This window comes from Talpa europaea (assembly GCF_964194135.1).
Source record: "Talpa europaea genome assembly, chromosome: 3".
Lineage (NCBI taxonomy): Eukaryota > Metazoa > Chordata > Mammalia > Eulipotyphla > Talpidae > Talpa > Talpa europaea.
In genome coordinates this window covers 104337200-104350436 of record NC_140069.1, presented here as the reverse complement: position 1 = coordinate 104350436, position 13237 = coordinate 104337200, and the positions used below count along the sequence as shown (strand labels likewise).

General features: G+C 40.4%; 2 protein-coding genes across 3 annotated transcripts in view; one reads left to right on the top strand and one right to left on the bottom strand.

Annotated features, from left to right (window-relative positions):
- AVL9 (AVL9 cell migration associated) overlaps positions 1-1202 on the bottom strand; it is a gene marked incomplete at both ends in the record, with an annotated part of 35133 nt that extends 33931 nt beyond the window's left edge. The window contains one exon of one of the 2 annotated variants that reach the window (XM_084229576.1): positions 1095-1202. In XM_084229576.1, coding sequence (XP_084085702.1) covers positions 1095-1187 — 93 coding nt within the window. The remainder of the gene's footprint in view (positions 1-1094) is intronic. The other variant, XM_084229575.1, reaches the window with a different exon arrangement.
- A 4300-nt stretch (positions 1203-5502) lies between these two features.
- LSM5 (LSM5 homolog, U6 small nuclear RNA and mRNA degradation associated) lies at positions 5503-8896 on the top strand (the record flags this gene model as incomplete). The annotated part of the gene is made up of 5 exons (XM_084229905.1): positions 5503-5548; positions 6998-7093; positions 7658-7685; positions 8402-8474; positions 8864-8896. The coding sequence occupies 5 exons, from the start codon at positions 5503-5505 to the stop codon at positions 8894-8896; spliced, it is 276 nt and encodes a 91-aa protein (XP_084086031.1).
- Between the last annotated feature and the right edge of the window lie 4341 nt (positions 8897-13237).

Sequence of the window (13237 nt, the reverse complement as noted above, 5' to 3'; positions counted from 1 at the left end):
CTACTTGGAATTTTTTAACATCACACCGAAAAATGCCACTTTCTCCGTGGTATCTTTGTAAGCTATTTTTACCCTGAGGAATAACAAACATATGATATTTGAAAGTTAAGCAATCTTTAAAACACATAAAAACACATCAATCTGATTTTATTTTCATTCCTCTTCTCACTTTTGTATTATCAACCTCTTAACTTCTGCCAACAAAAGTCTTCTAAAATGTTACATTTTCTGTGAGATGCAAGAAGCCAAATGCGACACTGCCGAGAGGTAGAAATCAGGATTTTTAATGCTTTTAAGCATTTCAATCTACAGTTCACCCGCATATTATGACATCATTGCCTTCCAGTGTTTGCTCTCATTAAACAATCCTGCTCCTATTTTGTTTCCCGTTGCTTCCAATACAGGCTGCAAACGTTCCGTTTACTGTTTCTGTGAAAGCGACGACTTGCACATTTCTTTGCTCGGTAACTACAATCTTGCTGCAATTGATCCGGTGAGGTCAATCTCTCACCAAAAGGCAAGATCTGGACAAGATCAAGTATCAATAGCAAAACCAAGGCCCAAAGAGAAGGGGGGCGGAGTCAACAAACCTCCCTAACACCAAGGATTCTAGGGCTTCCATAGATAAACAAAGGAAGTTGATTTTCCCACGACGCCGCGCGTGCTTCAACCAACCTGAGGCATTTGTCTGGAAGCCCACTGAGCCCATTACCTAGAGAACGCAGCCCAAGTGCTGATTTTACTACAGGTTGTCATTATAGTTGGACACCCAGGGAATCAATGGAAACAGATGGATGGGGGAACAGAGCGGCGCCGATCTTCGAGTCGTTTCATCTACTCCATCAAAGAACCTCAACATCTAACAATCCCAACATACAGCAACACATGGCTCCTCCGCGGCTCAAAACAGTTATTTTCAACGCAGGAGAAAGAGGGGTCTCTGGGGAGGTTGGGCTTTGGGGGGGCGAATGCGAGGAGCTGAGAAGTCAAAAGGGCTCAAATGGGGAGGAGAAACAGAGTGGAGGGCAGTGGGCGCCCTCAGGGTGCAAACGCCCGATCGGCGGACGCGGGTGCAAGCCGCCTCACTTTCTCACCTGACAGCCCTTCTTGTGGTGAAAACCGACCACCACGATGTGCAGCACGGGCCCTCGGGGGGCGCCATCGCCTCCTCGCCCGGCCTTCTCCATGGGCGGCCGCCGAGGGCCCGCAAGAGGACGACTTCAACCGCCAAGGGCCGACGGCGAGCGGCGGGCTTCAGGTGTCAGCAGGGCCGCCGCATGAGGGCCGAGCACCGGGCCGGGAGGAGGCCGAGGCTCCCGCAGCTCCGCGCCGCCCCCCGGCGCCACGGCTGCCCTCCCCTCATCCGCTTCCGCAGCTTCCGGGCTGTCACCTGACGCCGCGGGCGGGGCGGGGCGGGGCAGGGCAGAGGGACCTGAGGGGCGGGGCCTGAGGGGGAGAGGCGGGGCCTGGATGGGAGGGGGAACTGGGGAAGGGGCGGGGCTTCGCAGGGCAGCCCTCCTCACCTGCGTCCTGCTCCAGGTACTGTCTCTACCCTCTGCCTGCTCTGCCCGCCCTTTCTTCTACCTCCTTAAAATCGCCACCTCTTCCTTCCTTTCTTCAGCTTTCCTTATTTTTATTTTTGTTTATTTTTTTTAAAGATTTATTTTTTATTTATGCAAGAACTGGGGTACAGGCCAGAGGCGTGGGAGGGTGACAGGATTCACTAGAGACAGAGTAGGGAGCAGAACAGGCAGACAGAAGACACTGCTGAGGGGACCAGTGGGGGAGGCAGGAAAGGTCTGCTGCGCCATGTGGGTATGTATCTCCCTGGCTGGCCAGGAATTGAACCCACGCTGCAGAGGCTGCGGACAGCTTTACAACGCTGCGCTCAATCTGCTGTGCCACCGGGGAGGCCTTTATTTTTAAGTGTCTTTTCTACTCACTACCCAAATACCCCGTTCTTCCACTTCCTTTCCTTGTCATTTCTGCCGCTCTTTATGCTTTAATATTTGAAAACATGGGGCACATGCTACAACTGTATAACTGTTTCTTCAACTTTTAAAGTACTTGCTTATTTGAGATTTCAGCTTCTTTTCAGGTTTCCTCCCTGACTGTAAACTTTATAATCAAGTTTAATTTCTATGATTGAGTAGAACTGTTAATGCTAGTAAAAATACAGTAGAAACTTTTTAAAATGTTGCTACTATTTCTTTATTACAAAATTCTTGACAATGACTCAGAACTGTGTGTGAAACTATATTCTTCCATGTGTACAGACCATGTTATTATTTTCTTTAATTTGCTTTGATAGTTTGCACAATTAAAGTATAATTGAACATCTTTTTAAAAAGATTTAAGGGCAGAGCATCTAAGAACTCTATATGTACAGTGAATTCCAGATGTTTAAGTCACAGTGCAGGAGTACCAGTAACAACTTTATAAAAATCTGTGTCATTTGCATCCCAGAGGTTCCAACTAGAATTATATTATTTATTCATTACTATTATGTTGCTTAAATGTTTAGAATATGTTGTTTAAAACAATGCTATAAATGAAAAAGAAATGTTACTGAGAAAATTGGGAGAGAAAGTAAGGGAATTTCCAAAAATTTTTCCATCTCTAAATATGGAGACTGGTCTACATAAGAGTTTGTGTTAACATTTTTTATGAGTTAAATGAGTTGTGCTAATATATAATAAATTCATTAACAAAATATTATCTTTAGGGACAATTATTTATTGAGAAAAGAATAGAAATTCCTGTTTTAAAAGAGTTGGCACAATATTATCAAGATTGGAAGTAACAATTTGAGGTGACAGTATACTTGATGTTTTGAAGGAAAACTTTTGCTTATATTTTTATGACATATATTTCCAGAGGGAAAATTTAGAAATACTTTCCTTAACACATAATACATTGAAGAATCTCTACTAAATATGTCTTTCATAATCAATTATTATAAGTTTTATATTCTCTCTGCTCTATTATTTTTTTTTTTATTATTTTTTTAGAGGCATGCTTTATTTATTTGTTTGCTGGTCTGTTTGCTTGTTTTTTTGTTTATACATGCACTGGGTACAGTCAGAAGTGCGGGAGGGAGGGTGAGAGAATTCACCAGAGCCAGAGCGGGGAGCAGAGCAGGCAGAAGGACCGAAGTACACTGCTGAGGGGAGCAGCGGGCGGCAGGAGAGGTCTGCGCGCCATGTGGGACCCTCCTCCGGTGGCCAGGGAGCAGCCGGGGATCGAACCGGCGCCGCAGAGGCTGCGCGCAGCTTCGCAACCCAGCGCTCAACCGCTGCGCCACCGGGGAGGCCCTCTCTGCTCTATTATAAGTAAGAACTGAAGGAAGAAAAACCCTGGGCACATAGAAATATGACATTTTCAAGTTCATTAAAAATGAACATACCATCTGGAATTGGCCTGTTGTTTCTTTTTGTGTCTTGTCCCAGGAATGAACGGTAAAATAAAATCACACCCCTCCTGCAATTCCCAATAACTATGTATTGTGTAAATAACCTGTATCTTCTTTTTCAGAATATACTTTCTCTCTTCATAATTAATATTATTGAAAATTGCTAACGTTCATTAGTTCTTGTAATAAAAAGTTACTGACTTTCTTAAAACATTTTTCTGACTTTTAAACCCTATCAAGTAACAAAAATGCCTTGAATTTGGTCCTTACTGTCACTATAATATGGTGAAAAGAAAATAAGAATAGAGCTAGAAAAGAAAAACCAGGAATAGAAGAGAAATTCACAATCAAATGTGGGTTTACTTTGTCATTAGAATCTTCTGGAAATTATGGTTAGTGTTGATGGGTATCTATCAAACAGTGAGAATAAGTTTAAAGAATATTTTTGAGATCCTATAGTGGTAGGGAACTGAAACTGGTAAGCACAGTGCATTAAGCTTAAGTCAATTCTGCTTTAGCGTGGCTAATGTCTGGTTATAAAAATAAGATAAATATGAAGCCAGCTTTTAATGCTAGCTATTATAGTACTCTAAGCCAACAATTATGTTAGGTATAAGGAAATAAAGATAAGTAATAATTAACACTTAAATAGGGCTTAATATGTGCCAAACTTCTGACAACCACTTTTCACAGATGATCTTATTTAATCTTCACAACAATCTTATAAGTGATAGATACTATTATCCTCATTTTTCCCAATGGGTAAATTGAGACTTATACAGGTTAAATAAGTTGCCCAAAGTTGAATAAATATAAGTTTGAGAAACTTCATCTTAACATCTGTCTGAAAGGATAGTCATAAAGAGTAAGTCTGTTTCTAATTATTTCAATTTTTATGAAATAAATAAAAGCCAGATTGGCTTGGTATTTAGCAGAAGTTGCTGAACTCGAGGGGGCTTTGAACCAAAGGGCTCATCTGTGAAGTACTTTTGAATCTTTATGTTGATGTTTGCTTTAAGTCATCTAATTCTTATGGATCCTTGAAGCTAAGAGGCCTTTTCTGATTTTTATATTTAATTTCATGTGCCTTGCACATAATGTTTGTTAGTTGTCTTTCTCCCCCACTCATCCGTAAGCTCACACAAAGCAGAAGCCCTTGTAGTTTTATATTCAGCAAAATGCCTGCCAATATTGTTCATTGAGCAAAATGCCTGTCAAATAGTGCTCAATGAATGAATGATGGGTATTTTACAATTGTTTATAGTATGAATGTTCTTTTGGTCTTTCCTGTTTAGATTCTTCAGTTCCAAGTTCTGGTATACAAATATAAAACAAACAAAGGCAGAAAAATCTGTTTTCAAAACAGAAGTGCAAAGCATTTTCTTAAGTGTGATGACATTAACATAGAGTGACATCTGGTGGTTGCCTGCCAGGCAATAAGTGTTCAAATAGTGAATACAAAAAATTCTGTAATAATTAGACTTCTAGATATAACAAGAAAAACATAGTAGAAGATATTAAAAGAAAACACTACCCTCGCCCCGAACCCCCGGGACAGTTAAAGGAAATGCTGATTGTGGGTTTACACTCAAACTCGACACGTTAAAAAAAAAAAAGCAGATTCCTTAAGAAAATGGTTTTCACGAAAATATTAACCTACCTAATTGGTACTGCGGAAAACGAATTGATTTATAATGAAGAGAGATCCTGACTTGAGAGGAGATGCCACTTTATTGGGGAAAATAAACTTGAGATTTCCGTATATTGTAAAGCCTTCGGGTTAGAGAAGATTTTATTCATCAGGCAGGGTATCTTTAACGTTCCTCGGAAAATTCTGTTGGTTGTGTGTGTGTTTGTGGCGGGGTGGGATAGTGGCTATTTGTCGAGATCGTAGAATAGTCAGTGGACAGAAATCCTTGACTCACCTCACTGCCTTCGATTGAAGCATCTGGGCGCGATCTCTTCGGACTGGCCCGATCGCACGCTCGGCCTTAGATTGATCGAGCCTGCCAAGCGGAAAAGGGCGGAAGCGCGCTCTTTCAAACTTGCCGTCCTTACGTCGATGAACGCAGGCCACTTCCGGCGTAGCCATGGCGGCTAACGCTACCACTAACCCGTCGCAGCTGCTGCCTCTAGGTAATTTTCATCCCGTAGGGAGCGGGAATGGGTAACTGAAGCTTACGGTTGGGGACCGAGAGGCCAGAAGCTTAGGGCTGTGGACCAAGGCGGTCTCTGCCGAGTGTTAGGAAACTCTCTGGCACCAACTGTTCCCCGCTTCGCAGTCGCTCGCTAGGCTCAAATCTCTGCGGCCCCCGACGCCGCGTCTCCTTAGCGTGGTGTGGGGTTCCCCGAGGCAGGGACTTGTTACTCTGCAAACCAAACCGTCACTAGAAAAAGTCCACACTTTGTGAATGCATCACTGCCCGTCTTTGTTGTGAGCTCGCCTTTGTGGCCATGGGTAGCAGTCCCATTCCTTAAACTGGCCTTTTAGTGCCTCAGGCTAGACCTTGTCATCTCTCTGGCTGGGTTTTGAGAGAAGCACCAGGGTCTGGCTTGAACCGTAAAAGAAGAATCCGGAAAAAGTTTTCGTCATTCATTCTTTCATTCAGCAGTTATCTGTGTACTAGATACCGTGGGTTGGGATTATATAACTTTATTTTTTAAAAAAGATTTATTTATGCATACAAGAACCAGGGGACAGGCCAGAGGTACAGGGGCGGTGGTGAGAGGATTCACCAGAGACAGAGCAGGGAACAGAACAGTGGATCTACTGAAAGACACTGCTGAGGGGAGCAGCGGGCGAGACAGGAGAGGTCTGCCGCTCCATGTGGGTTTGTCTCTGGCAACCGGGGATGGAACTCTTGCTGCAGAGGCTGCGGACTGCTTCATAGTGCGGTGCTTAACCCTTTGCACCACCAGGGAGGCCCAGGGATTATATAACTTTAAATCACGGCGGTTGCCTTCCAGTAGCACATAGGCCAGTGGACAAGAGAGACTACTAAACAAGTAAACATTCCAAATAATGCTAAGCCGGTTAAAGAGATACCCAAGCTGCTGTCACAACAAAAAGGTAATGACAGGAAGGAATCTGGTGAAGACATTTATACCTTTCTATTCCTAATCTTTTGTAGCAGAAAGGTGATTGAGTCAGTGGTCAAGACAGTGAAAAGTTCTCATTCCTTCATTCGACAAAGCGTTTTTCTTTTTTTGAATTCCTACTTTATGTCAGGGACTGCCCATTAGGGATACAGTAATGTGGAAAAAACAACTGTTGTTGCCACTCTCACAGAGCTTAAGGTCTAGTGTGTTAGTGAAATAATTTAAAGTAGTATAAAATCACAGTCACAATAATTTCTACAAAGGAGGTAAGTGCAGAGCAGAGAGCTTTTCTGTTAACGATTGAACAGAGATATGTAATGTAACATCTAAAGTATTGTTATGAATGCTTTCCCTGTTTTATCTTTCACCATATCCAAGTAACATGCACCAGTAGTCACTCAAATATTTGTTGAAGTAATGAAGGATAAACTAACCTCTTCTCTTCCCTCTCCCCTTTTTTTTCCTTTTTAAAAATTACCTCCATAGAGCTTGTGGACAAATGTATAGGTTCCAGAATTCACATTGTGATGAAAAGTGATAAAGAAATTGTTGGTACGCTTCTAGGATTTGATGACTTTGTCAGTATCCTTTTAAAAGGTGGTGGTCATAAGGGATTTTCTTTGGTATTTAAGAACAGAAGAAGTAAGGGCTATAATAAGTACCTATGGATTATTATAATACAAATCAGTTTATCCTCAGGGAACTTACAGCATTTTTAGAGTTGTGTGTGTAAAGTTCGTACTAGTTACAGGTATTTTGATTTTGAGCTATTGTATTAAATGTTATAATTAAAACTGAACAAAGGGGCCAGGTATTTGAAACGGGTATATTTATTTTCTTTCCTTTTTTTTTAAAAAAAATATTTATTTATGCATACAAGAGCTGGGTTACAGGCCAGAGGTGTGGGGGATGAGAGGATTCACCAGAGACAGAGTGGGGAACAGAACAGGTGGATTGACTGAAATACATTGCTGAGGGGAATAGTGGGCGAGACAGGAGAGGTCTGCTGCACCTTTTGGGTTGCTCCCTGGCCGCCCAGGAATCGAACTCATGCTGCAAAGGCTGGGGATTACTTCATATTGCGGTGCTTAACCCATTGTGCCACCAGGGAGGCCCTATGTTTATTTTCTTAACACCAAATTTCAGATATGGTACTGGAAGATGTCACTGAGTTGTAAGTAGTGTTAAAAATAAAGAATTGGGGGAAATCTTTTTAACATTTATGTAGTTTTGTAATGTTACATAAGTGAAATGAATTATGAGATAACATTGCTTGTTGGAATGTCCTTAAAGATAGAAATTTTATTTACTGACACCAGTAAAATCAGATCAGAGTGTTATTTTCCAGAATGTAATTATTAAATTGCTATGAATTTAGTGGAGACAAAGCTTTCAAGTAAACAATAATAAAAATAGCCAGGAGTCTTAGAACTCAGGTCAAATCAAAGAACTGATACTAAGAGTATGTAATTGTATAAAATGTTAGTGGTGACTTGATCGTATTCATATTCATTATAGAGATTGTGATCAATATCTCTGCTTTTAAAATTGAATTTATTACAGATTGGTTTAATGGATAAGAATTAGTAGTAATAGTAAAAAAAAAAAGTAAAACTTTTTTTTCTTTTTTTTTTTTGGTCTCCTTGGCAAGTTTAAACATTTTTTAAAATGAAGATCAGGCCTAATGGGTGTGGATCTAGTCCAGTCAGTTCATTCTGTTGTCTTTGGGGAAAAGTGTATATTATCCAGTGGATAACCTCTGTCTCTGAAAATTATTGATATAATTGCCTGACCTCATATTCACTTGTATACAAGAATAACCATTTTAGGGATTAAAATGTTGCTTTCATTATCACTGTCTATCCTGACTCTTTTATCTTATCTGTTTAGTGAGATCACACCAGAAGGAAGAAGAATTACTAAGTTAGATCAGATTCTGCTAAATGGAAATAATATAACAATGGTAAGACACAGTAAAGCTATTTATTTAGATGTTAGCCTATTTTCGTGGGACAGGGATGACAGAACTAACTTGATTGGCTAAATGTTCATGGCCTAGAGGAACTTAAGATGGGAAAGGGGTGCTGTGTTGGTCAGGACTCTAAAGCTGAGCTTTTGAAAATGACATCAACCCTGAGGATTTTTTGCCAACAATCATAGTTGAGACACAGTATTAATTAATGATCTTGGGAATTGTAAACAAATAAGGATGACCTGGAGAAGATGGGAATGTGAAGGAGGGACAGAGAGGCAAAGTGATTTTGGTGGTGGAGGAGCTCTCAGCGCTAGGGTTTTGAGGTTATGTGGTTGCAGTGGTCGTGGTGATAATATACTTTTTTTCCTCCTATGCAGCTGGTTCCTGGAGGAGAAGGACCTGAAGTATGAATGGATTTCCTTGACTTAATGCTAGATTCTGTTTTGTCTTAAAATGACAACAAAATAGAAAATTTGTTTTAACCTTTCAATGTTTGGATTCTGTGAAGCTAAGTTTCCCGTTAAAGGGAAATGCTTTGAAAATGCATTGTAAATGCCCATTTTTATAAGTTAATCATGATTATCTCAGAAAAAGAGCGGTTTGTTCTTTATAGACTAAAATAAAGGTGTTTTTGGTTAACTGTCGCTTTCTTATAATAACCAATGGAACAAAGATTATAGTTACTTTGTCACTTGCTTTCTTGCCATTTTGGGCCTTTTGCTTCCTCATTTATATGCTCATTTGATTCTCAAACAAAAGTTGTTCCAAATGATGAAGTTTGGTGTTGAACACGTGCATTTAAAAATTTTGAAATGATTTCTTATTCAGTTCAAACTGATGTTTTGTAATGAGGATTTTTCTACTGGCCTCAAATTCTATTAACTTTTATAAAAATAAACAAGCAGAATATACAGGTAATATATGCATGTTATAGAAATGCAGAAAAGCAAAAAGAAAATACTCACATTTTGCTTTATAAGTCCTTTTAGATTTTTTCAGTACACTCTATGAACATTTTATTTTTACAAAAACTTGAACACACTGTTTTGTATCCTCCATTTAAAACTTTTTGAATTTAAATGATGGACATTTTTCCATGTCAAATATGTCAGCAACATTAATGTCTATATTTCATTAAATGGGTTTCTACTTTTTTTTTTTTTAGCATATTCTCATTATTGACCACAATAATTTGACCAACTCTTTGCACCTTTTTTTCCCCCCCTTAGGATAAAGTAAACATTTTTAATAGGTTACTCTAAGTCATGTATTTTGCAGATGATTTCCCTGGTTGATTATTTCTAGTAATGGTGGTTTTTTGGACTTAAATAATGTATATAGTTGTATGTTTATGTTATTCTGTATGGTTTTGTCTGTCATATACATGAATTAGAAAGACCTCATTTGCTCTGTTTATATGGTTTTCTGTTACTTTTGTTTTCTGTGTTTCATTTCGATCTTTTTAAAAAAAATATTTATTTATTTATGCATGTGTAGAAGAACTGGGGTGGTAGGCCAGCAGTGCAGGGGGTGAGAGGATTCACAAGAGACAGAGTGGGGAGCAGAACAGATGGGTCTACTGAAATACACTGCTACAGGGAGTAGCAGGCAAGACAGGAGAGGTCTGCTGCGCCATATGTGGGTTAACTCCGTGGCTGTGGATCCAATTCAGGCCCTCGTGGTGACAGACTGAGACTTAACACCTAGGCCACCAAAGAGGCCCGGTTTCATTTCAATCTCTAATCCATCTTCACTTTAGTGTTTCCATGTGAAAAAAGGATCCAACTTGTTTTTTCCCCCAAAAAAACAGAACTGATTGGTCCTTTTATTTTTTTCCCCATGGTGTAAGTGCTACTGGCTGATTTCAAGCGGCTGAAGGTTTAACAGCTGGCTTGCAGACTTTGCAGAGATTTAACAGTCTATTGTCAGAAGGTGGCAGGAGCCTGTTGCCCCATACCACTCTGCTTTTGATCCTTGTTGGAGAGGCATGCTTTTCCTCCTGTTGCTTCTTTAACTTGGGGGAAGATTAAATAGTGTAATACAGTTCTTTCCTCTTTTACCTCCTCTCATAGGGGAGTTGGACAATCATGCTCAGTTCTAACTTTTCTCCTCACAGGAATTAGTTTCTTGCAGGGAGCACATGTTCTAAGCTTTAACATTCTAGGAATTTAGAGGAGCCTGGCCTCACTTTGGGAGGCATAAAGTTATCTATCAATAGCTTGTGGCTACTACTGTGTTTCAGTAATAGGAAGTTTGATTGCTTACAGATGAACTGTAAGGTCTAACTCACATCAGCATATACTTTTATATTACAATTTGTTCAGAATGAGTACTAAGTAAGGGTTTCTTAACCTTGGCACTATTGACATTTTTGTCTGGATCATTCTTAGTTGTGGGGCTGTCCTGTGTATTGTAGGATGTTAGCAGTATCCCTGGTCTCTGTTAGATGCCAGCAATATCCTTCCTCTTCTTCCTTGCCCCCTCCATTTGTGTCAGAAAATTACTCTAGGTATCACCAAATGTCCACCGAGGGCAAAATAATCACTTGTGGTCAAGAACCACCATTCTAAATTATAGGGATGCTATTTATTTGACTCTCAAAATCTCTTAATACATGTGTGAGGAATCATGGTTCTTGACAAATAAAAATTGGAGAGAAAACACTGTGACCAAGCATTCCAAAAAGATAAAATAGGTGGTGGTATGCTGAAGTGCTATATTTGGTGCTAACCATATAGAATTTTCACTTTGGCAGGTTGCTGGTGAGAGGCTGTTTTTATCCAGGTGTTGCTTCATTTCTGTGAAGGCAGCGCTGCATATGATTCCACCCTAAAGTGAAGGTGAGGCCTTAGCGCAACAAGTAGAAAAGGCAGAAGCTCTGCTGGCTTTGGTGACTTGGGTCAGTTTTTCTTAAACTTTGGTTTGAAAACTGGAATCAGAATCACTTGCAGATGTACTAGAGAACATAGAGGCCCATGCTTGTAAGGTAGGGTCTTACACCTGACACTCATTGCCTTATAATGTAGGCTGTTGCAGGTGTAACTTTGAAAACAGGTGTGACTGAAACAAGGGATTTGATTATAGAGATGAGAATCTGTCAATTTTTTTTCCCATTTGCAGAGCTTTTGTACATTGATGGGTAGAAGAGTATTTGCTTCATTTAAACTGGAAGGCAGCTAAGTTCTGTGTATACTGTAGAGTACTAGTGGAGTATTAGTTTATGTATATGTGTGTGTGTGTATATATATATATATATATATATATATATATATATATAGTATTTAAAGAACAAGTTTATTAGGAGAGGGACAGAAAAGTAAAGTACAATTGCATAGACACAAGCAGGCAGGAAGAGCTGCCCCGAAAGGGACAGGTTTGCTGAGAGAGGTCCGCATGGTTGCAGGCGGGCGGCCTTGAAGAGAGCTGCCTCCATTGAGGGAGGTCAGTAAAGAGAAATCCCGGCAGGAATAGGTCACAGGCAGGCGGGAAGCTGCTGCCCTGCAGAGGAGAGAGTTGGTGAAAGAAGCACCTGTATAGTCACAGGTGGGCAGAAGGGAGTGCTGCTTAGTTTATATTATTAATGCCAGATCTGTGCAGGTAATGATCCATCTGTTGCCACCAATACCAGACTTTGATCTGCACCAAGGAGGAACTTGCGGAGGGGCAACCTTGGATTCTTATGACTTGTCCTTAGGTTTGGGGGTTACTCCCCATCAGTATGGGTTCACTTTTGTTCTTGAGGGTTGATTTGTTGATTACATATTCTCTGGCCATGTCTTAAGATTTCAAAGTCTAGTGTTTTTTCCTATGTGGAGGAATACGAATTAGTGTTACACACCTGGCCATTCTCTGTCCCTTTGTTCTCTCTACCCCAGGACACATGGAGTGACTTAACTGATTTAATTTGGGGAAAGGGAAACTGGGCACGTTTGCCTCATTTCTTCTTAACTCTTAAAGTTGAATTGTCTTCAGGGAGTATATTTCTGTTTTGCTCTTTGTTGTAGGATTTATTTAGGGGTCTGCATAAAGACATGAAGAAATCTGGGGTGGGCCAACAATGTTTGGTGGATAAATCTGAATAATTCAGGAGTTCCATATTTAGAAGTTAAGAATCCACATATGCGCTACATCATTGAGCTATCCTGTGTCAGTAATGAAAATATTTTGACCCGTGTCCACCATTTTGCCTTTTCTCTCAATTGGTTCAGAGCCCAGATGTGGAAAGGAGGTGCTAATTATTGGTTCCATAAAAGACCCCAAGAGCCCTCAAGTCTGTATTAACACAGTAACCTCCTGTTTCTCCCCAACTGCCTCCTATATCACCCCATCACATCTGTCCTACCCAACTAACAGAGCTCTTGAGTGATTTATCTGAAATGTGCATAGGGTTGTGCCATGCTAAGGCTTTCAAAACTTTCAGTAACTTATCCTCTGTACAGCAAGAACCCAAGTTCCATAATAGAATATCCTAAGGGATACCTGTTGACTTTGTCAGCCACATCTACGTCTTGTCTTAGTAACACAGGATTTGTAATGCTGACTGCTACTCCCTACTTCCCTATGAATTTTTGCCTTTTTGTCATGTTGGGGTCCTGTGGCTCCTTGACTCCAGATTTTCTTTACTTGGTTTTTTTTTTTTTAATATTTATTTATGCATACAAGAACGGGGGTACAGGCCAGAGGTGTGGGGGTGAGAAAATTGGGGAACAGAACAGGCAGATCCACTGAAATACACTGCTGAGGGGAGCAGC